Genomic DNA, 24,841 nt, shown 5'->3' on the forward strand with positions numbered 1-24,841 from the left:
TAATAAACAATATAAACATATAAAGTTGATGGATATTTGCTTGGAATTCTGAATGAATATAGAGAAGGTGAATATTAGGTCTTTAAATTAATATTTTTTAAATGTATTTTTCATCTCTCTCAAAACTTTACACAATAAACATCATGTTTTTAAAACTATGTACAAGCAAGTTTGATAAATTTTATAATACATAATGGTAATAATTAATAACTTTCCTATCATAAGGTTATAGGCTAGTCTAGAAATTATCACTTTGGATATTACAAGAAAATAAATTAAATAATTCTTTTTGGTACAAATAACAGTGGTCAAATAGATACATATATAAATAAAATCATATCACGGGATCACATATTTTAAAAAGGCTTCCAAGCGCAGATGGCAAAACCGTCATCAGGAACATTTTTAAACGGCCTGGTACCGTCTGGTGCAACATACTGGTTTATTTGGTATTTGTTGAGAGGCTGGAAGCCATTTATAACTGCCAGTTGCTGTGAAATAAAATGCGCATTAGTAATAAATGTGTTGTAAATTTGGCTAGATTTAAACTAACCTGAGTAAGAGGGCTTGTGTTAGTGGTGAAAACACCTACGAATCCTCTTTCTTTTCCCATTTGCACAATGTAACTCTCGAGGATTTCTGTTATTTCAACATTTTCCTGTGGTGTCAGGCGCTGATCCGTACCCAACATGAACGAGTGCAACACTTTGCTTTTTGGTAGCATCGTATCCCTTTAAAAAATATATATTTTTTAAACAATGATTTTACTTTTTGTTTTCTATTAGGGTTATTTTTAAAAGGAAAATACCTTATTGGAACTTCTACATAATCGAGAAATTCAAGAACATACTGAATTTGGCAGTGTAAGTCGATTTCACCGGGTTCATCGTCCATTTGGAAAACAAGACTTGCACCCATTATCTCTTCACTGTCATTCAGTGCAACAATACTGAAAAGTAATTTAAATTTTTAAAATTAAAATGCATTTATATACACCGGACTGAAAAAATTCACCTGACTCTGTGTTTGACAAGATAGGGCCAAACAGCTTCAAGGAGGGCGATGTATTCTGCTCGTTTGACAGGAGGAACCATGTGGGTCTCGATATCAGATTTTCTGTAAAAGCTGTCAGCCACTATTCCGATTACAATTTCCTTGTCTTTTTCCTCTAATATCCTGAGAGTGTATTTGTTAAGGGATTGAGAACCATTCTGGAAATTTTCCTTTTCCTCCTTTTTGTACATCTTTCTGATGACGATACCCAGGTTGTCAGCTGTTATGAAATCTGTAATACCTGAAAAAAAAAAGATTATAATATTTATAACCTAAAAACAAACTTTTATTTTCAATAAAGTTAATTAAAAAAAAAGGTAAAATGAAAATTCTTCTATTCCAGTCAAAAGAAGTTACAAAAATGATCAAAAGGAAATGGCTCCGTGGGTTGGATTGGCAGAAATGCTTCTACATATCAGCAATACAGTCAATGGGGGACCCTTTGAAGATCTGAATCATAGAAAAGGGATCATCCTCGTCCTATTAACAATAGGCCATGCAAAGTGACACAAGGAATCTTAATTCAAGACTAAATCCTGCATTTACATCCTGCTTGTGGAGAGAGTTTGTACGATTACCCACTTAATTGAAGGGTGCCATTCATTGGATCCGTATAGAGAGTGTGTAGGATAGTCACCTGATATAAGAATTGTTCTTGAGCATGGAAGTAAGTTCATTGTATATAGTAATGATAGTTTTGTGTCATAACTTGTATTGAAAGTGAATGTATTTATTAGCATGAATGTATAGTGTGACAGAGTCGATGGCGGAATACTGAGTACCCCATTGACCCTCAATTACACGTTACATAATATGTGTAGAGGGTGATGGAGGAATATCAACTACTCCACCACCCCAATCGAGTGAACGATATTTAAATAGGAAAGAATGCATGGGAGTCTGAATGGATTTGGATCTCAGAACTGCACACACGCTCTCTATAAGGAGCCAAGGAATTGCTTCAATTAAGTGGAACACATCGAACAACCTTTATCTGCACACATGCTGGGCCAAAAGTTATTGTTATTAAATATACTATTATTACTAGCTATATTTATTCTCATTATTTTTTTATTATTATAACTTTTTTACTTGTAAGAATTAATTGTTAAACATATTTTTAGTAATATTTATTATTCGTTATTAGGTACACATATTGTGAATATAATTAGCAATTATTTTTTATCTGTAATAAGATAGAACGTTTTTAATTAATTAATTAATTATTTTAGTCAGCACCCCTGCCCATAGAGAGTTTATTTGTATTTTTATCTAGATAGAGCTTAGTTAAGTAGTCGTTAAATTGTTATGCTGGAAACTAACTCAATAAGATAGGCTCAGTCCCAACATTGTCAAGGATTGTAACAGTCCTTCGTTAAATGTTGGCAGGCAGTCAATTTTCATTGTCAATATAGAGATAGAACATAATATGTTGGGAATCATATATTACATCTTTGTTTGTGTGTTATGTACATTATAAGTGTAGATATAATTAATTTAAATTAATTTTTATTCATATAAAAAATGAGGCATTTCCAAATGAAACTCAAGTCTATTGGAAAACGTTGGCACGATAAAGAAAATGTTTTTCTGAAACCTACATCACACCAGACCGCATCTCACGATTTCTGAATAATTATCGATTAACGGTCACTAATCACCACACACAACTCAAGTCTATTCTTGTTTGATTTTTCTGTGTTTATGAAAAATAAATGTTGTCAGTGGTAGGATAAACTTTCTGATGAATTTTCTTGCAATAGTTTGAGTGCCTCACTGCTCAAAAATGATAAATCAACTCACTGATGAAAAATCCATTTTCTTTGAGTTTCGATATGGTCACAACAGAGTTGAGCGAGTTTCCCCCGAGTTCGTAGAAATTTGTTTTGCAGCTGATATTGCCTCTTGCCAAATGACCAAGCACCTCAGCTACAGTGGAAAACAGGCATTCGGCAGCGTCCATTTTATCTTTGGGGACAAAACTGTAGTCGAAGTTTATATTAGCTTCAATCGAATGAGCACCTAAAAATCATTACAAGTTAAAAAAAATTATTTATTTAATTTGAAAACTTACCTTCTCATCCAAATTAACTTTGTGCTTTAGCATTAAAAATTAGTATAAATTAAATGTTTAAAAAAAATTGTAAATGTTTAAAAGTAAAAAGTTGTAATAGTTACTTACTTTCAACTTCACGGTAGAGTGCAAGTAAACTCTGCCTGTCTACTTTTCCATTAACCAAATAAGGCATTTTTTTAATAATTAAGACCTAATAGAAAACTTCGTTTTTAAATTGTTGATTTCTGTTTAAATTTTTAGTCAGTACCTGTGGTTTGGCGTATTCTGCCACAGATTTTAAAAGTTCTTCTTCGATTGTTTTTTGATCGAGTTTCGACTCTGTTTCAAGAAGGACGAACGCTACTATTTGCTTTAAACAATTTTACAGTTATTTTAAATAGCTAGAGACAAAAAATTGGAAATGTACCTGGCCAGACTCTCCGAGGCGATGACACAAAACGACACCCTTTTGCACCCCTGAAATTTTATTAAGGGCCGTTTCCACTTCTGCGAGGTCGACCCTGTTTCCTCGCACTTTGATCTGGGAATCGGTCCTTCCTTCGAAGACCAAAGTCCCTTTGACGACGCGCCCAAAATCGCCGGTTTTATACACGGTTTTGTACGCTGGAAAATCCCAATCGTCAGATTTTGTAATTTGTGGGTATGAGCTTTTCACAGATACCTGGGTCGACGGTGTTGGGGTTGTCGACAAAACGGTAGGTGTCTCTTTTATTGACGTACCCGTCGGCGAGGTGGGTTCCGGCGACATACAGCTCGCCCATTTGGCCCACGTCGACGACTTTCATGCTCTCATCGAGGAGGTAGATGATTGTATTGTCCAAAGGAATTCCTGGTTGGATTAGGGTTCGATTAAAATCGCAATAAAAACAGATTTAAGGGCTTTTTACCTATCGGCACTTTTCCGTTGATGCTCACTTCCTCAAAAGAGCTCATTTTGTGATAAGTTACATCGCCCATTATTTCTGTGCTCCCGTAAAAGTTGTACAAGGATTGATTGCCGGAGGGGAAATTGTCGAAGAACTCGAGGGCCAGTGGAACCGAAAGTGTCTCACCACTGCACACCCATGTTTTCACACTGTCGAGTAATTTCTTAAAAAGAAAACAAAAAGTTAATTAACATATCTCAAATTGTGTAATTTAACGCTGTAATGGTATCATCCAAATTTTATACTTTAAGTCAAGTCGTAATAAGGCCGCGTGTTCATAAATCATAAAAATGGGCAATTTTTGGGCCAAAGATGACTGATAATCCGACGGCAAACATCTTAATTTACAATTGTGAATAAGGCAATTTCCATTTCTTCGACAATAAAACTATAAGTTGGAGATTCCTAAGGAAGTCATGCTTATGATAAAATTCTAAAAGATTTAGCAAACGAATTCATTACAGTTATCGTAAGTGTCAACAACTTTTTTGCTACATGATTGTTAATTCGAGGCAAAAGGCAGTCTTAATTTTGCAATAATAAATCCTATTGAAATTTTTTTTTTAAAAACCACTGCTTTGAATAAGTGATGTCAGATTTGGCATTATAAACTGATAAGAATATGCCATAAATATCAACGATTCAATGATGATTAGCGATGACTAAGTTTTGGGAAATATATTTTCGGACTTACTGCATTCTCTTTAGAAAGACCAAGGTAGAGAAGAATGCTTTTGAGGAGGGACGGCACAAGGAGGAATCTCTCGACCTAAAAACAAGCAATAGAAACGATGTAGAAAGTTCTCAATTGTATAATATATGAATGAAATTTACTTTATATTTGTTCAGCAGAGCGACCAATTTCTGAGGGTTTGTCGTCGTGGCAGAAGGGATGACGACGAGTGTCCTTCCTCTTGTAGGCTCAAGAAGTGGTGCCCAGATTTCACAGACAGAATCGACAAAAGTCAAAGAAGTCTTGAAAACAGAGTGGTCTTCGGTCTCGGCGAAAGGAACAACCCGCCATTGCCAGCGGAGTCGGTTGAGAGTGCTTGAATTCCTCAATCGGACACCCTTGCTGATTCCCGTACTGCCAGAAGTGTACAGGATGATGATTATGGCGTCCTGCTTCGTCGGGTAGGATTCGTCTTCTTCCAGGGTCGATTCGGACAGGTCTGCGGAAACGGCCTCAAGTCCTGAAAACTCCACGCATTCCGTCGGCGCGTAGAGATCACCTGTGCCACCTACGCAAGACACATTTGATCTGTCCGGTTCACATAGAAATTCTTTGCAAGTTTCATACTTTTGTCTGTCACGACCAATACAGGTCGGGCTTCCTGGACGATGTGTCTGGTCCGGTTGACCGGCGCGTTCGGGGCGAATGTGAGGTAAGAACATCCGGACTTCCAAACGGCGAGGATCGCGATGATGAGCTCCGGCGACGGCTCCATGCACAGCCCGATGACCCTGTCTCCATCATCATTGGGACTTTTATCTTTAGTCGCCAGGAGTAATGCCCTCGCCAACCTGTTGGACCTCTCCTCGACCTCTCCGTACGACAGGCTCTTGGTCGGATGCTTGCCATCTAAAAACATATAGAATTATTATACGTTTGATAAAGCATCGAAAGATTCGCCCTATATGAAAAAATTTAATTTGAGCTAAATATTTTAAATTTAAATCTCCATAGCCAATAATTTTTTCGTTTTTTATGTACTAAACTTATGAATCCATTTGACATTAAATATTCCCAAACTATACGCGGTGGTACAGTTAAATTAACCCTCAGTTTATGTACAATTTTTGAAACTACAGTAATCTATATTCTTATTACAGCTGTGTGAACACACGCTGAAAATTAAAATAATTTAATTATTTTTGCAAATGCGATTGGATATAATTACTATGTTATATACAGTACAATTAATTAAGGTTTTTAGTCGAGATAAAAAAGTCAACGGCACGAGCGGGATTCGAACCCACGATCTTTCACGATCGTTCAAGTGGTAGAGCAGCGGCGTATCAAGCCGAAGATCGTGGGTTCGAATCCTGCTCGTGCCATTGACTTTTTTATCTCGACTAAAAACCTTAATTAATTGTATGATATTAATTGGTCAAGCGGACCACGAAACTAGTGAAGTTATATACAGTTTCATTTCAACCAAAACCATACAAAAAAAGAATAATTACTTGAAAGAAGTAATTTGGTCAATAGACCACTAAATATAATGGGGTTATATACAGGATGAAGGTGTATAAATTTTTAAATCTACCTCCTCGTAGCGCGAGATACAGGCAGAACTAACCTACAATATAATAATAATAAAAAATATAATATAAATGAAATAGTATAATAGTGAATATGTTGTTTTAATAGCGATATTTAGGCGTCGAACTTTCTGAACGTTCTACCTTTCTAGGTCGAGCTGTGTCGTTAAAAAGACAAGGACGACCATGAGAATTTCTTACTTTTCAATTTTTCCGACAGTAATTAGTTAACGTCAAAGATTTATCGACTGTAAGAAGTTTTAGTAAAATTAGGTTGATCAGAATTTGTACTAGTTTTGACAATTCCTTTTTGAAACTTGATGGTGGAGTGTCCACTGTGTATTTACACTCAACTATTTCACCAATGTACAGCACTCAAAAGCCAGCTTTTGATTGAAAATTTAAAGCAATTAAATTTATTTCTTAAACAGGACTAACAAAAAGGAAACAAGGAAATGAACCTATAATTTTATTTACTACTTACAGTGGCTCAGAACGTTTCTTTTTTTTTTAATTTTCTGGACCCCATGAATATCTGAAGGTATTAATAACCTTGATGACTTAAGCATTTATTATTATATCCAATTTTATTTATTAATAGTAGAAAAGAGTCACAGATCAAATTGGACAGTCGTGACAAAAATTATGGGAAATCAAGGAAAAACATTTATTATTTGTGTGTTATTTTCTGAGTCATTAAACGAATATGATGCCTAGGAGAAAAACGACTTTTAAGATGTAATTTGAATAGTTTTATCGACAGATACAAATGTGTGGGTACCAGGAAAAGTGACACCATACCAGAAATTAATTATGTTGAACCGGCACACGGGCACTACTGGGTCTGTCTTCACTCGCGGGTTTTTTGTTTGAGTTATTCAAAGGCGTTTCGGCATTACGCCATCTTCAGTGAAAAACTTTTAATTTAGCGTAAAATAGAATAGAATAGAACACAACGTTTCTATGAGAAATAATGGATCGAGATTTTTAAGATTTTAACCATACGACAACCGTTCGATTTGGGGAAACCATTAATGCAGAGAAAAGAGTGGGCTCAAAAATCGAGCCTTGAGTAACAACTTTTAAAGGCACAGGGGCACAAAAAATGTCTTTAGTAGATATCGAATTTAATTTTTGTGCGGTTTATTTAAATTTTCCTGTTCAATAGGGCAAAGCTTGGTGTTATGCGAAGAATAATTTTAGTTAAATCTTTTAGGTGTTCTTTGCGTGATGTCAGATTTTCTAATATTTGAAGAAAGCCATGTGGAGAAGAATCTAACCTACTTAAAAGTAAGTAAAATAACACTTGTTCAGCATAATAACTATATTTTGCAGATTTCTTCCTTTTTGATGGTATAGTGGAATTTTTCTTTTCTCGCTGTCTTCAGTTAGCCGAGTTTCGTTTTCACTCACCCCAGCTATGCAATTTCTGCGTAATCTCACAATTTATAAAAAGGTCTCACAATTCGTCGATTTCTATGCTTGTGATGCGTCCGGACACATTCGAACAACCATCACGACCTGCCCATTTATTCGAAATTATTGTTTAAAATATTTATTAAGCCGTACGGTGGAAATTGTGGACATCCTGAGTGGATAACCGTTTCCAATTTACCCGTTTCGGTGTGAGTCGACGTGGAAATTCGAGCCGACGTCCTTAGTGCTTGTGGCACTATCTCTGATTGACACGATTTTGTTATTTCAGAACAAATTTACATGTAATAGGGGAAAAAACCCCAAAACCATACTGTTTCGCTCGTTACTCAAGCTAATGTGACATATTGTCCAAAAATTGTTTCAGTTTTGTCATGTTGCAAATCAATATCAGAAAAAACGACTATGAAACATTAAGTATAATTATATTGTAATAACACATAAACAGATAAGTTTTCGGTTTTAAAACATGTTAATGTGATACCACATAAAAATACATTTCGCTTTTGGCATTGTTAAGACTTTACCAGAAAAAGCTATGAACCAACCAAACGTCATTACCTTTTTAACTGGTCATAAACCTCTCAACTTAAATGATAAAAAATATCGAGATATTCTTGTTCTTGGTGTTTTTTGAAGTTTGACCTAATTTATTACTTTACCTACAAGAAATTTTTTAATGAAGCAATTTATAAACGTACTTTCTAAAAACTTTATGACAAATCTGTATAACCAAGTTTCTTGTAAAATTATATATATATTATTAGTAGTAGAGTAAATACTCATTTTTACAAGCATTTTATTATGACCAAAATAGTATTTTTATTAATTTTGAAATATTTTATAATTAAAAGTTGGAGATTTATTAAGCATGAAGAGTTCATTCAGTTTGGTGGATGCAAGATGACTAATCATCTTTAAAATTGCAGTTTTTTTAAGCCACGAGTGAACATCAATGAGAAATGACATTGACAGGGTCAATTGATTTCCGTTTGTATCAACCGTGGCTTCAATTGATTCAATGGGACGTCTTATGGACAGGGGTCGAGAAACGACGTCATCCAGCCAGTTGAGCTCGTTCAAAATTTCGTTCGTTGATTTATTTCCGGCGAGACAAAAACAAATCGGCTTAAATTCCCGCGTGAATCAGTCGTCTGTACGCGAGTGCAACGTGTTGCAAAACAATTTTTTTTGGAGGACACTGTCTTCCATTGTTTTAAACTATCGGGGTAATCTTTAACGGTGCTCTTTTGCAACCGGGCTCTTCTAACTAAAGGACGATCGAAGGATGTGACAAAGGAGTCTGAAATTATGGCGGTGCAATAAATTTACTTTCACACCACGAGGCAAAAATATTGTAATGCATATTTTATGAAAATTAGTCCTTGTTGAATATATTCATTTTAGTGAAACTTTTGTCAAAATTCGTTCTAAAGTAGGTGCAAGTGCTAATTGTTTTTGAATTAGTAAAAAGGCTATTGCTATTGAAATTTTTCATCAAAGACATCCGACTGCTAGAACTGCCACAATATCGTTCCTTTTAGTAAAATTCGTCATTTAAAAAAAAAGTTACTTGGGTGAACATTTATATAAAAGATAAACAATTTATAACCAATACTGATTCCACATTAAACAAATTGTGACCACAGCCGTTACTAAATTCTAGCAAGAATTTAAATTTAGAAAGTATATTCTATTTCTCATCACTAGAAACCGGACTTTTATGCAGTTGCATATTTTGCTTGCCACCACATACGACCGAGGAAATCAATTATCTATCCGATTGTATCTAGGAAGCTATGGGTTAAATTTTATAGAATACATTTTTGCAGATTTGATGAATATCACATAAAATTGTATATTTGAATAATATCGCACATTTGAAGGATTTTTACATACAACCTCACAAATTTTTAGTGACCGGTCACTATTTCACGAAAGACAATTTAGAGTACTTGTTTATTAACATTAATTATATTTCAATTAGTATAAAATATATAATTTAATTATGTAAGTGATAAAATATTTTTGTTAAATGTAAACAAACCCTAGGGGGCGACGATGGCCGCAACGGTGGCGTTGACACAGCGCTCATCACTGTAAGGTAAAGGTTCCGGGTTCGAATGCAGGCCGCTGGATTCGAACCCGACATACTTACAAATGGGCTTTTTTTGTATCTTGACCGGCACTCCGAGGATTCAAATAACATTTGAAATACCCTCGTTAAAAAAGATAGTAAAAAAACTGGTTTACTGCATATCATTGCATATTTTAACGTATTACTACTGCATATTATTGCATATTTCAGGGATTTCAACTGCATATTTTGACAATTTATACTGCATAAAAATCCGATCTTTGCTTATCACCGTAGTCAAAAAGCTGACGTCAGGGTATAGTCAGGGAGAGTCTGTCCTCTGTCGCTAGCGGATTCATTCCATATTTGCGAATTTTGCCCGTATCGATAGCCTTAATTTTATGGCATTTCTTTCTTGTGATTGTCAAAGCTTTGAAAACTTCACATGCTTCATTATAAAGCTTAGAGTTAATTTGAAACAATCGGAAAGGGTGAACAACTTCGCATACTTATTTCGATATGTAGGTTTTCTACTTCTATTTTCTAATTTTTAATTTTATTATCTAGTAGTGGGTGATTTTCAATATGTATCAAAAATGATCTTTTAGATTATTGAGAAAATTTGAGAAAAAACACATTAAAAAAAATTCTGTTTGGTTTGAAAGTATGACAGCGTTTCTAATCTGATTGAGACGAATATTCATTTCGTACCATGTTGGCAAAAATATTGGATTATGGTGGCATTTAGAATCTCAAGTGTGGCCGTTAAAAACCACAGTACAATGGTGCGACGTCAAGGATATAAACAGGTAGCGGCAACTCTGGCTCAAGACTTAATATCATCCCTTCTATTTTTTCGGATACATAAGCTTAGCCTTGTTCATAACGTTCTCCTGGTTGATCAGAGTTTTTTATTTCTAAAATACTACACGTCTTAAGCTGAACAGTTAAAAGTTAAGAACTTATAGTATTGACAGGACAAGCTAAAGTGCCAAATTACCTGCAATGGAACGGTTTTTTTTTTTGTAGCCAAGCTTATGCAATTGTCGAAAATATGTAAAAGAATTTTTATGAACATATTTTTACGGAGAACTGTTTACCAGCTCAGTAATGCCCATAGACAGAACTAATTAAACGAATGACACAATATTTTAAGTTTGTTCAACGTGCTTTTTTAAATTAATTATTCTTTTTATGTAAGGTCTTGGTTGAGATGAAAAAATTAGTCACGAGCGGGATTCGAACCGACGACCTTCGCCTCAATACTAGGTACTTTTTAAAATTCGTTCTTGTACCAAAAATAATATAATAAATATTGTATCTAGTACAGTCGATATGTAGCAGATATGGTCATATCATAAAGTACACAATACAAATTCGACAATAGCTTTTGTTACAAGAAGACAATGTACTTCCTATCTCAAATTGGCCTGCTTAAAACTGCGCCTACCTACGAACAAATTGCTAATTAAATAAATGACGACAATTGATTAATGACAGCATTTAAAAAAAAATTAAAGACTGATCGTGGTCGTGTACATTTTTTAAATTTTCTAATTGAAGAAAACTAAGAGTAGCAGTTAAATTGACTTTTGATATATCTATTTTTGTTTTTAATTGTGACAACTATTTTAAGTATTTTAATGCTCGTAAAATCTCGAATGTTGAATGGGACGAAAATTGTCTAAACAGCTGAAACGTCCAATTAGCGTATTGTATCATAAATTTGCATAATTTATCCTTGAGCCGAATACTAATGTGAAACAGACGTACGTTTAGATTACAAAATTGAAACGAATTGATCTAAAAACATACACTGCACTATTGAAATAGCTGTTTATGATTTAATTTATTGTTTTCGTGTATGTTAACGAGACGGTTATATTGAAATAATAATTTTTTTTTAGAAGAGAACAATATTCACAGGCTATGTGAAATCACCTCCGATCAACAAGGTTAATGTGAAACCCTCAATATAAAATTTGATTATAATGCGAAGGGTCGTTTCGAATTGTACTTTTACGTAATGAAGATACAAGTTGTCGATAATAAATCGTTCTTATTAAAATTTCAGGATCCTGTGTTCATCCAGGAAGTCTGCATTTTATCCGAAGATGTAGTATTATATTTATATTATTTATGGGATGATAAACATCTTCCTTCTGCGGTTTGCAGATGTCAAATTTTAATACTTTTGTTGCAATAAAATTGTTGCGAACCGTCAGCACATTACCCACTTGAGGATCATAACAATCTTTAAATTTAAAATGATTTAGTGGAATGGATTATTTAAGTTACTTCTTAACGTATCCTGAATTAAATTAATTTGTTTTAGGTTTTGATTTAATATTCATTTTATGGTTTGATTGTTATTTTAATGACAATTCATGAATAAAAAATCTAAAATTACATAAATTAAAAATTATGATTAAGCTATGTAATTTGGAGCTTGTTTAATTTAATTATGAGTTTAAACCTGGCTATAATTTCAAGATCCTTGTCACGTTCTACATTTTAACCTTGGTCTGTATCCTCCAAAATTCTCTATGAACGAACCAATGTACAACCTTTAGGCTTTTCTGTCTCGATTAGAATATTATTATTATGGATTATTTAATCCATAATAATAATATTTTAATTGCATGTATTCTAACCTACTGTTAGAAACTACTTAAAATACTTTTACTAGCGAGATTAAACCTAAAGGAAAAGTCCAGGTGACCCGTCCTGGATTTTTTTATCTTGGGATTTTTCCTCCAGAATTACACTTTTAAAATTTACACTTTTGCAAGACAAGTCTATTATTCCCTATGGGGTTCAAGGTTCACTGTATACAATAACTATTACAAAAATATTTTGTTGGAATATCGGTTGAGGTTTTAATGACGATAACTCTATAACTAGAAACATTAGCAATCTAAAAAAAGTACGATTTAGGCTCATTTAAATATATTTTTGTATACAAAAACGTGTATACTAGCAATTTTCTTACTCTGTTTCTATGCCCTGCCTCTCAGTATATAGAATATTAACAATTGTTACAACAGATTAATAATAATTAAATCTAATTAAATACCTAATCCATTGGTGAACGAGTGAAATTTTGATTGGATAAAAAAAGGTGTATGTTCGTATTTATTAGGTCTAAGTCAAATATTTGACATAATCGAATTTTGCAAAAAAATACCTTTTTTACTTTATTTATTTATGTCTACAACTGAACACGAATTATACACAACCAGCAGGTTGGGAGGAAAAATGGGTTATTACAATATTACGCAGATTCTTTCTAATTGATCAATTTTCCATTCTAATTGTTCAGGTATGTTACTTTTCATGGGATTTGCTTTATTCATTTGTTAAAGACCATAACGTCCAAATCAAGGATAATATTAAACATTTAATTATGCGGTTGAATAATATTTAAAAAAATATAATTTACGACTTACTAGTTGAAACTTTAAGTAGGTAAGGCAGGTCCTAAACTTATGGTACTTAATAAACGTTTACAATCTGAATAATTTTAATAAGACTACAACCATCGAATTGTTTTTTTTATTCATTAATACCGATCATTTACGACCCATTGAGTGACAAATCAATAAAAACGTACATCAACATCATTTTACTATTTCTTACGTTACTGTTGTTAAGGATTGATCAGAAAAAAAACATGTTTAGAAAAATTAAAGAACCTAATGAAAATGACATATTCTAATTTTCATATTTTGGTGAAATTAATTATTATCCAATTTCCAAATTCGCTGTACAAATTATTGCGATTTCACCGTAAGAAGTTAATAAATATGCACAATTATGTCTAATTTAATTCGATTTAATATTATCATTGGGCTTTCACTTGAAAAAATGTATCAAAAGTATTTTATTATCTCAACTAAATGTTTTCAATTGAAATCCTGTATACATTTTTGTGAGCTTAAAAAAAATTCTTTTGTACTTGTAATCTTTAATAAAGTTATAAAATATATTTCTGTGCAAAAAAACCACCAAAGAAGTTAATCAGTTTTCAAAGAATTGATTTAAAATCTTAAAATTAATTATTGTTCAAAAATGTTAAATAAATTACATTTTAAACGAACAACAACGAAACAAAGTTATGTGCCAGTTGGTGATGTTAAATTATGATAAATAACAGCATAAAATTTTAATTTTGATTAATGTTAGTGTTAAACAAAAATCTGCGAAATAGAAAAATTGCCGAAGTTAAATTTTCTTTATGATTATACATAACAAAAAGTAACCATGAACTATTTGCTTTGTTTATCATTTGTATGCTAATAGATCAATTTGTAAGATAAAAATCAAAATCAAGGTAGTTCGATGGAATTACTTTTAATCTAGGTTAATTGAAATATAATTTTTTTTAAATGCGTTCTTTGGCTCATGGCGTGGTATAGAAACCATAGGAAATTTAAATAAAATATATTATAACAAACCAAAAACAACCAAAATTGCCGCACAATAGGGATACCTATAACAAATTTATCATTTCTTGTCACTTTTTGTTTTACTTGCTAGTGGACATCGAATGTTTTAAAAAATCAATACTTTTTTTCGTAAAAAATCAAAAATATAGCTTTATTGCTATATTTGCAGCTATGTTACCTTATACTTATATATTATTATATAATACAAGCTTTGCACTATCATACCTTTTTTAATTACACGACATTAATTTAATATCAACATTACAGAAAAACTGTATTATCTTATATTGATAACATTATTGTTGACCTTTTATTCTATAGGTTGTTATTCAAATATTATTAAAACTACAAACATCAAACGGTTTATAAAAGACATAGTTCATATTTTTTTTAAAGGCTTTTAATGATTTTGTAATTAATTGACAGCATAAAAGTGTAGCTTAACTGTTTTATTAATTTAATAAGTACCAAAGATGAATTACATTCTTTTCACTCTTGACCATAAAAGTATAAAACTATCATTGCTTTTGTTTTTGATATTTGCAATGGTTATCTATCAAATTAACAAAAAATAATGAACAAAACATTAACTTATTTGGTGAAACGTAAATTCTCTTCTTTATACTTTCCAACGAGTATAGAAAACTATGTATATTAACACATTTAATATATGTCTAATCCTGTATAATTAAAAACATTATTGTGAGATTTCCTCCTGTGGTCTGTGGTGTAATGAACCTATTGCTCGATAGTTACCTGTCTTTTTGGTCTGCCTATACCCGACGATTTTGACATTCAGACGCGTTTCGGCATCTCGCCATCTTCAGTGTTGAGTTTGGGTGATTTATGTGGAGAGAAGTTGTAGCAGTCTTGAAAGAAAAGTACGGTGAATGCACTACACAAAAATGCACACCCAACACTGAAGATTGGGAAATGCGTGCCTGACTGACACAATCAGGGAGGATAGGCAGATCAAGAAGAAAAAACTTGTTTTATAATAATTTGATAGTATCAGAGTATTCATCATGTATTTATTAAAATAGGTTAATAACTTCTATTAAAAAACATCAAGACATTGATTGTCATAACCGTGAAAACTCCTAAAAATCGAAATTTGTATTTTATTTTCAACTGACTTTTTATACAAATTTTAATGTTGATTTTTTTTGGAAGGGTGTTAGTTGTCGTGGTCAGAATAGGTTGTGCAATACTATAGATAGTTTTTGTGATTGAAGTGAGGAAATTAAAGTGAAGAAGTACGAGAATGGCAACCTTCAGACTTTTACAGAAGTGGTCGAGCTTGATGGTCCGATTGACTTAATTTCCGGCTATCTTGTGCCAAACGCTCATCAAGTTTTTATATAATCAACGGCTTACCTTCTTCGCAGATCAAAGCTGTCTTTTCCGGATGCTTGGCCGCATTCGCTGAGAAGAGCTTGTGGAGTCTCGGCTTGTCAACGTTGCCGACGACCGGCCCCTTCAGGACGGACACTTGAGGGACGCTACCCATTTCTGAAACAACAGTCATCACGTATAGCGTATTTCAGCGTCGTACAGCGCGACCCCGTGCTATAATAAATCGGGACAAGAGGATGGACTCCCACTCTTCAGGATGGCCCGCGGGCAGTGGGGAGCCGAATCCCTACCTGTCGAAATTCAGAGTCATCCTCGAAGAAGAAAGCATTGATGCTTACCGACTTAGAAGAATTCGATTATTAAAGATTTACATTTCAAAATTTTAATACTGGCCAATTTTTCGGGTTTTTTCTGTGAAAATATTCTCTTCAAAAACAACCGGATAAATAAATTAACTAAAAACTGGTGAATTAATAATGTTAGCACATTGAACTGGTTTACACTGATCATTTCACTAGGTATACCTATTCTCGCTAGTTATGTTCCACTCATATACCATTTTCTCTGAGGAACTGTGTAAATATCAACTGAACAGATGAATTTCGAAATGCTTTTTTTTATTACATTTATTTGATATTTACAACGGCAAATGTTGGATTAAGTAAATATGTTCATACATGTTGAATTTGTCGATTGTTGCACGAGAATTTAACCAGTGGTAACACTCCTTCACACTGAAATCTTTTTAATTCTAACTCAACAAGAAGGTCAAGGGGTCACTCGCTTCAATCGTCCTGGAGGATTTTCAGGTATTTTTGGAAGTGAAAAATGTCGTAATAATAGATTATTTATTTATTTTTTAACGAGGGTTCGCAACAGCAGAGGTCATATCAACCCTCAGTGTGCTGACGTTTTATGTCGGGTTCGAATGCAAGGCCGCTGGATTCGAACCCGGGACCTTTACCTTACAGTGATGAGCGCCGTGTCAACGCCTAAACCGTTGCGGCCACCGACGCTTCTAACAGATTATTGTGTGTGTTCAGTGATTTATGAAATTTTTTATAGTGGGTTCATTACAAACGGGATATGTAGGTCGTTATGAATAGTGTAATTTGAAACGTAAAAAGGAGCATAATTTGATGGAGAATTTTAGATTGGAATGATTGGAGACGTTGGGAATTGGAATCCTTGGTTGAGCCCCACGTCTCACAACCTTACGCCCAGGTACCGTAGGAAGAGAGGTCTAATCATTGTCTTGTAAATTAAAAGTTTGTGTCTTATTTTGATCGTGAGTCAAGTAGTCTTTTTAATAATTTATAAGGTCGGTTTGTTTGCAGTCTTTACACTCTTGTGTGGGGATTCTAAGTGAGTCGTTTATCCATGAAAAGTCAGGTGGTAGGCATTGGGGATTACATTTGTACTCACTGCGGGACAGATATTTTTATATAAGGTAAAATTTATCTTGACGTTTTTCGTCAGGTTTATCTTTATTCTCCACTTTTTGAACCATATTGTTAATTCGTTCAAGTGTTATAACGGTTCAAGTTAGTGTAAGAATCGCCGTATCATCAATGTATTTGTTGAAATGTTAACATGTGTAGGAATATCTGCAGTGTATATTGAAAATAGAAATGGGCCAAGTATGCTTCCTTGTGGAACACCCGACCTAATGCTTTTATAAAGTGACAATTCACTTCTTTCACGGACTAGGCAAAATCGGCCCGTCGGATAAGATCTCGGTATGAGATCGTACGTATGAGGGAGGATGTTCTTCAGTTTCCAAAGCAAGCCCGAGTGCCAGACGCGCTCGAAGGCCTGTTCTAAATCAAGAACACAATTGTCAGATCTATGTTTGAACCGATTTTATCATTTTTGTACTTAAATTAAATGTAACTATCCGGGAGTGTACTTTAAAACTGACTAATTTAACTTCTAAATAGCTGGGAACAATAGAATACGTTAGTTTATCCAGTATTAATGTAAGTATTTGTTTACATAATTTTGTTTTGTGTAAACTGTAAATAATTGTCTCATATAAAAGGATACATGGCCTTAAAATTGTTCAAGTCAGACTAGAGTATAATAACAAAGGGAGAAATTGCAAGATTTACTTAGGGGTCAAAAAAAAAAAAATCTACGAGAAAGCTAATTATTTATTTGAGCGGCTATTAAACAGGAACTGATATCATTCCTCAAAATAAGCTATCTACTCAAATCTAACAAAGTCTGTTGCACAGGATGCTGACAGAGTTGCTTTATTTTCCCGCCTTTATTTTCTAAGGTCTTCTACACAGGATTTTGAAACCAACTCTCAGGTAGGAAGTCAAGGCATAATCACCCAAATTGTTCGACTGGGTAATTAATTTTTACATTTTTCTTAAACCATACGACAACAAACTCTTTGAGGGGATTATCCCCGTGGGGACTGGACAGGCACTGGCTACAACAGCAATAAAAAACACTCCAGGTTGAACCTTGGCTAGGAACTCATCTTTGCATCATCGAGCACCGACTACAAAACGACCATGGACCTCCTGTTAACTTCTTTAAAAGTCGAACTTTGCAAGTTGAGCATCGCCTCGGTCGCTGTTTCAACCCAAACGTATTGACTGGTCCCCGGTGTTGTCCAGTCGAGAGACCACAGCCTACATCAGTTCATCGTACACTTCAAGTTATTGTTTTTATTATTTTGTTATTATTTAATATTATTATCATTATTTTACTTTGCCATTTAACTTTCATTGTTTCTGAGCTGCCTGCTTGCTATTAGAGAAAACAGTTTTGTTTTCTTATTTTTTTTGCTCTGTAGACATTTCTTTTACTTTCCTTTAACGGTCCACACCACCACGTCCAATCCACAGACCATCGCTAAAGAAAACTGGTTATAACGTGTGTGGTGGTTAGTGACCGTTAATCGATAATTATTCAGACATCGTGAGATGCGGTCTGGTGTGATGAAGGTTTCAGAAAAACATTTTCTTTATCGTGCCAACGTTTCGATCTTTATTGAGATCATCTTCAGGGCCTGGGATTTACAAACATTGTTTACATTTAACAAATACATGTAGGATGTGGAAAAAAGTGAATTTATACAATGCAAAATGTATATATTTTTTATATTCAATCCAGTCCCTGGCTCTGAAGATGATTTCAATAAAGATCGAAACGTTGGCACGATAAAGAAAATATTTTTCTGAAACCTTCATCACACCAGACCGCATCTCACGATGTCTGAATAAATAACTGGTCATATCCAAAATCCAATCGACTAGTCCTCTGTGAATTACGGTTAGTACTAAAGATTTCTACTTAAATGAACAAAAAGTATCAAATATGACCAATATTTTGTAAGCTAATGAAAACACATTCAAAATTTGTTTTGGCTTAAGTAAAAAACCAAATTGAACTTCCTAACAGCATAAAACCTTTAATGTTTTGGCAAATCGTAATAGGAATTTTTGAGAACAATTAATTCGACGTAAAATCCTGTTCAATATTCAATAGCAACAATGAGAAATTACAATTTAATACAACATGAATTTTGTCTGTTTTTTACAGTAAATTCTATTAAATTTTGAACAAGTTAGAAAACAAGCTGGTTAAATATTTATTTTTCTTAAGCCACCATCTTGGTATTAATAAAAATAAAGTCAAAACACACTCTACTTCATTGTAAAATTTGTAAAAAATTCTGCACATTCTGGAAATTAAACTATTAATATTCATAAAGTCTTTAACAACTGAAAATCAATTGATTTTTTAAATAAAACAATACGTGTCACTTCGAATTTTTAAAATTTTAATACAAATCGTCTTACAATAAAAAATTTCAATATATTTCAGTATTTTACAAGCTCCAAAAGATAAAGAACAAAAGAATGGTTGTTTTGATAAACCTTGACAATTGGTGCTTATAAATAATAATTGAAATGGAAATTCTACGACAATGAATACGAGAAAGATGAAATAATCACGTTCGTAAATCTCCCTTTATAACAACAAGTCTTATCGGAAATTATTTAACTTTCAAATATAGGACTTAACGAAGTTCAAACTTAGCAGTGAATTATCGATGTGAAATAGCTTAATATGACTCAGAAACAAGTTTTGTTCTTTGTTTTTACTGTTCCTCAACTTTGGGTTTTTCCTTATTGTGACAAGATAGAAACGTCCTTACAATCACCTATTGTCCATTGAGATTATAAACCGGTTTTACGAGCTCATTACTTCTTCTCAATTCAAATTCATCAGAATTATGTTAATATCAAAATATGAACTATTCATTTTGAGTTTTTTAAAATAAACAAAATAGTGCGTTAAAAAAAGATTGATAAATACAGCGGAAATGCTAGTTACATATTGCTACTACTTCGTCATAAACCTGTTCCCTATTGGGATGATGCTTACTCAATAATGTATATGTGTCGTGTACTGTTTCATTTTTAAAATTATAACAGCAAAAATTGCAATTCTTTTGATCAGTTCGAAGTAATAAATATTTAATCATTAATTTAAGTACGAATCTTTATTATACGATTAAATTTTAAAAAGTCTGCATTCTAATTTTAATGATGATCGTATGATGTTTACTTTGATTTTATTATTTTGGAAAAACCTGGATTACGCTGGTTTTTATTATTCGCATTTTATTATATTTGCGAAATTTCGAAACAAGCTGCACAAAAGTAGAAACTCGGAAAAAATTATCAAGAAATGCCCAACTGCTGGAAATGTTACTAACAAAATAAAAGAGAAAATCTCCACATATTTTCAAATAAATGTTCTCACAGCTGAAGAGAACAGACGATAGCGTGATGGTGAAAGGCTCATGACCGTGAAGAAAAACTGAAAAAAAACCATCACGATCATGTATGACAATCTAAGTCATAATTCAGGAACAGGATAAGAGAAATTCTACAAAATATTGTATACTACGAAAGAAATCAACTTTAAAAATAAGAACTTTAATCTGTATCTCAATTATTGTCAATTTACGTATATAGTATGTGGTATTTTATATTATTTTATATGCAAATGTCATTCGGAAAACACTTGGAATAGCTGTAAAGAAAGATAGGTTACTGACTCCACCTTGTTTATCTTGCGAAACCCGAAGAAAGCCTTTGACCGAAGGACATCTAGATGTGTCGACATTACTATCACATACTACAAATCTATTTTTATCCTTGTAGTGTCCAGTTATGAAAATTATTTAAAAAAAAGATAATGATTATTTTATATTTAATTTTAACAGTCGAGATAGAATGGACAATGTCGGTTAATCCTTCTGGTTGTCTTTAGATATTTAAGACCCGATTACGATTAAGCCCAATTTTATTTATATAAAAAAGCCGTTTTTACGGTTTTCTAATTCGACACATTTCCAATTGAATTATCCATACCAGCACCTTAAAGCGATGTCATTGGTGATCGCATTTGTACATCCCAGTTTGGTTGTAAGTCCATGCCTTCAAGATATCCCAAAAAATTGACCCATCAATGGATGCTAGTTCGAGTAAACCAGTTCTTGTTGGAAGTAAAGGAATTTTTTCACTTTGTCAAAATTAAACGAAATGAGTTCACTCTCAGGATCTGTAGTCATTTGAATTTTAGTTATAAAATCAAGGCCTAAATGCAATTGACAATACAATGTAGGCACAATCAAGAATTCGTCCTCCAACGAAAAACATTTGATTTTTACTTTAAGTTTTGTTGTAAAATTTATTCGAATTTACTGAGATTTCCCTGCTATTAAAGAAAGTCACAATTGTTTTGTTTTTAACTTTTTGATTATTTAAATCTAAGTTATCAAAAAATTTCTTTTGAATACAAAAATAGAAATATCTAAGAGGGAAAAGCTTTTGTAATTATTCTGAATGCATAATAATCAATCTGATTTTGATGTAAAGCACTATAGATCCTGTTATTTGGTTTTTTGAAACCTGGTCCGACTAAAAACTGTGAATACCAGATTCTGAATATTTTCTTCCTGTTTTTTTTTTTCGGGTGAAAGATTGTTTTGTCTAATGACAATGAGGATGAACGAGAATTTACAACGGGATTATATTTTTTGGAAGAAATCTCATAATAAATATCCAATTGCAAGCTGTATTTGCCAGGATTTTGATTGTAATCTTTTGAAAGTAAGAATATCGATTATATAAATAAATTGAAAGAGAACTGTTTAACATCCTTGTGAAATTTTATAAAGTAATTTAACAGTTTACAATCTGTCAGATCGTATGGTAACTAGGGCATAAATAACAGGAGGAAAGACGTCAAATTAAATCAATGAAAGTGAATGGCTATAAAGGTAATTGGGGCCGACTCGGAACTATGGTAATATGTATTTGCAAGAATCGGAAATGGTTGTAAGGAATATATTTTTTTCCTTCGGCCAAGGATATCAATTATTACTGATCTTGTTCCGGTGCTGATTTAGAAACCAGGATCGGTTTAAGGTCGACACACGACACTTCCTCGGGGTTGGTTCCTTAGCTGGAAACCAAAGGATTTTCTTAAGGATCACAATAAAAAAAAAAAAAAAAAAATACTTCCTCCTGATTTATGATTTTTTTAAATTAAAGTATACAGGGTGTCCTTTTTCTTTGGCTCGGCTGAATTTCAGTTGAACGAACGAAGCTATCATAAAAACAAAAAATACGTGTTTATTATTTTTTAGTCTAGTTTCAAATTTTTACCTTTTTCGAAGAAAAATTATACAGGGTACCTCAGGCCCAGTTCAAGTTCAAAATTTCAAACACGGCCCGATACTTCCTGACACATCATTTTAAAGGATTTTTGTGCTGAAAAGCGAAACGATGATGTCAGAATGTATAGGGTCGTATTTAAAATTTTGAAGTTGAACTGGGCCTGAGGTACCCTGTATATTGTTAATAAAAATATTAAAACGTTTAAAAAAAAATTTTTTTTTATAACGTCATTGGTTCAAGAGAATTTCAGCCAAAGGACACCCTGCATATCTAAACAAAGTGATTTGACCATAAACTGGTTTTTGTAATGATACGTTTTCCTTTTATTTTTATTTTTTTAAACCGGAGTATAATCGACTATAAAACAGTACTAATTTTAATTTATATATATTAACTTAAAATTAGATGTAAAGCAAAAGATTCAAATTCAATATTTAAGTATCTGACTTATGGTACACGACTTTCATTGGCAACCACAAATTAATACTAATACTTCTCCTTTTATTTTTTCTAAAACCATACAAAATTTGATTAATATTGTTTACCTGGTTGAAATGAATAAGGTTAACATATGTTTTAATATTTAAACCCTGCTCATCTCAGATCAGACAGTTAATGCTGTCAATAAAAAATATTTTCAATTACTTCACTTGTTTGACATAAATTCAATATCTAATTTAACCGGAAATACCGGGAAATATATCCCAAAGCAGAAAATCCAGTACTTTATGAAATCATAATGATCATGAATATACCTCCAAAGGAGAAATGGAAATATATATAAATATAAATATGGAAATAATAATATGGACAGATAATATACACATATTGAACTAAAGTAGAGAGTAAAGTGCCAATAGTCAATAGTAATAATTTTAATTTTAATATTTAAACGTTTTAGTGTTTTAAAAATATTTACTTTGCTCTTCTAAACAGACTTCCAATTGCCATACAAATGAGTTATTTATTTAATAATATTAAGAGTTAAATTTTTGTTAAGTTAAATTTTTCTTTGTTATTTTTCGTACAGTTCGCAAACATTATGACTTGTCTGCTTCTTTCTCTATATCTGTTTGTTTATCTCTTTCGCTTGGTTTATCAGTTTATTTGCTTGGCTGTTTGTTTTTTCTCTCTCACCCTCACTTTGTATGTTTGTTTGTACCCCCTTTTATCACTTTACTTTTTCCCTTGTGTGCGTAAACAAATTAGTTTCATTCATTGCTAAGCAGATAAATTTTTATAATGAGAAATGAACAGAACAAAAAATAATTGGAAGAAAACAAAGAGGAAATTTTAAAAGATTTTCATTTTTGAACTTGAGTTTTGAAAAGACTACTAGTAAAACGTCAGACAAAATAATTTTAAAGTTATGTGAAAGAAAATAAATTTTGATATATTGATCATATGATGTAAAAAACGCAAAAGTTTGTAATAATTTAAAAGATGCTTGTTTAACGAACCAATAACAATTTGTAATCCGTGGATCAATTCTAAATTGAATACATACGAGGCAATGATAGAATATGCTTAAGTTTAGCTTTATTTGGATAGTAATATGAAATAATGTTTACAAAATGGCCTACTAATACAGTGTTCTTCAACATAAAAAAATATTGAGAACACGTCCTTGTTCAATAATTAAGTCAAATGTAAGCACTTTCAAGGAATGGATTGAGAAGGATTTTTTAACCAAGTGGGTTAAAGCGGTCATGTAATGTTAAAAATGTTAATTATACACTATTCATTGTAAATTATGAGATATGTAAAAACGTAAATGTGATATTCTATAATCACAATTTTATTACGGTGGAAATGGCGTAAAAACGACAAAGCATTGCGATACAAAATGCATTTCAAAATTTAATACTGTATGAAGTTGTTTTATTTGTATCTTTTTCACGATTGATTAAGCAGTTTTCAAATTTTAAAACATTTGTTGATTTTCGATGGGTAAACGTTCTGCAAGCATCAAGCAAAAATGAAACACGTTTGCGCCTTAGAAGTTTGTAAATTTCTGAAAGCTTACCTGATTTATATTCGAATTATTTTGAAGAGGTTGAAAAATCGTTGAACTTCCGACACAAGTCTTAGGTCGGTTGAGGAACTGCGATGACTGCGCGGTGGATTGTACTTGGGCTGCCCGCAAGTCGTATTGGAGGGGAATGAAAAATTGGTAAATACCTCGCCCAAGAACAAGTCGTGACCTTACTTCAACGGGGCTTCCAGGCTTTCCAGTGTTTTTCACAGGTCATTTTTCCTGTAAAGACGTTTTTCCCGCGCGTGGGACGACCGTGTGTCATCGGACCACGCGGGCTGAAAAAAAAGGAACATGGGCTCGTTATAACATCGCCGATTATAATAATTCAAATTGATATTATTGAGGCCACCGCTCGCCTTTAATCTGTACATAATAAATAACTAAAATTTACCTTGATCTCAAAATAAGCTAGATGGACAGCAGTTTAACGATAAGCCCAGTTAAACCCCCTTAG

At 32.8% G+C, this 24,841-nt stretch overlaps 1 protein-coding gene across 2 annotated transcripts; it reads right to left on the minus strand.

Annotated features, from left to right (window-relative positions):
- Window positions 1-24,841, minus strand: LOC106668519 (dimodular nonribosomal peptide synthase). 2 transcript variants are annotated; one of them, XM_014397365.2, is made up of 16 exons: window positions 24,779-24,841; window positions 24,376-24,662; window positions 15,658-15,792; window positions 5,357-5,638; window positions 4,891-5,297; window positions 4,751-4,825; window positions 4,018-4,219; window positions 3,792-3,959; window positions 3,537-3,733; window positions 3,378-3,479; window positions 3,236-3,320; window positions 2,857-3,075; window positions 1,015-1,294; window positions 809-949; window positions 554-731; window positions 1-491 (listed from the first exon to the last, which is right to left on the minus strand). In XM_014397365.2, the coding sequence occupies exons 3-16, from the start codon at window positions 15,788-15,790 to the stop codon at window positions 357-359; spliced, it is 2,604 nt and encodes an 867-aa protein (XP_014252851.1). In that variant the 5' UTR covers window positions 15,791-15,792; window positions 24,376-24,662; window positions 24,779-24,841; the 3' UTR covers window positions 1-356. The 2 variants fall into 2 exon arrangements, with proteins under 2 accessions (XP_014252851.1, XP_014252850.1); XM_014397364.2 differs by lacking the exons at window positions 24,376-24,662; window positions 24,779-24,841 and having other exon boundaries at window positions 15,658-15,876.

The sequence above is a fragment of the Cimex lectularius genome, unplaced genomic scaffold, assembly GCF_000648675.2.
Source record: "Cimex lectularius strain Harlan isolate CLEC.00 unplaced genomic scaffold, Clec_2.1 scaffold144, whole genome shotgun sequence".
In the NCBI taxonomy this organism is placed as follows: domain Eukaryota; kingdom Metazoa; phylum Arthropoda; class Insecta; order Hemiptera; family Cimicidae; genus Cimex; species Cimex lectularius.

Coding starts and splice junctions, on each gene's coding strand:
- LOC106668519 (XM_014397364.2), bottom strand. CDS start 15,808: ATGACTGTTGTTTCAGAAATGGGTAGCGTCCCTCAAGTGTCCGTCCTG. Junction 3,960..4,017: donor CAACGGAAAAGTGCCGATAG/GTAAAAAGCCCT, acceptor TAATCCAACCAG/GAATTCCTTTGGACAATACA. Junction 3,076..3,235: donor ACTCTACCGTGAAGTTGAAA/GTAAGTAACTAT, acceptor AATGATTTTTAG/GTGCTCATTCGATTGAAGCT.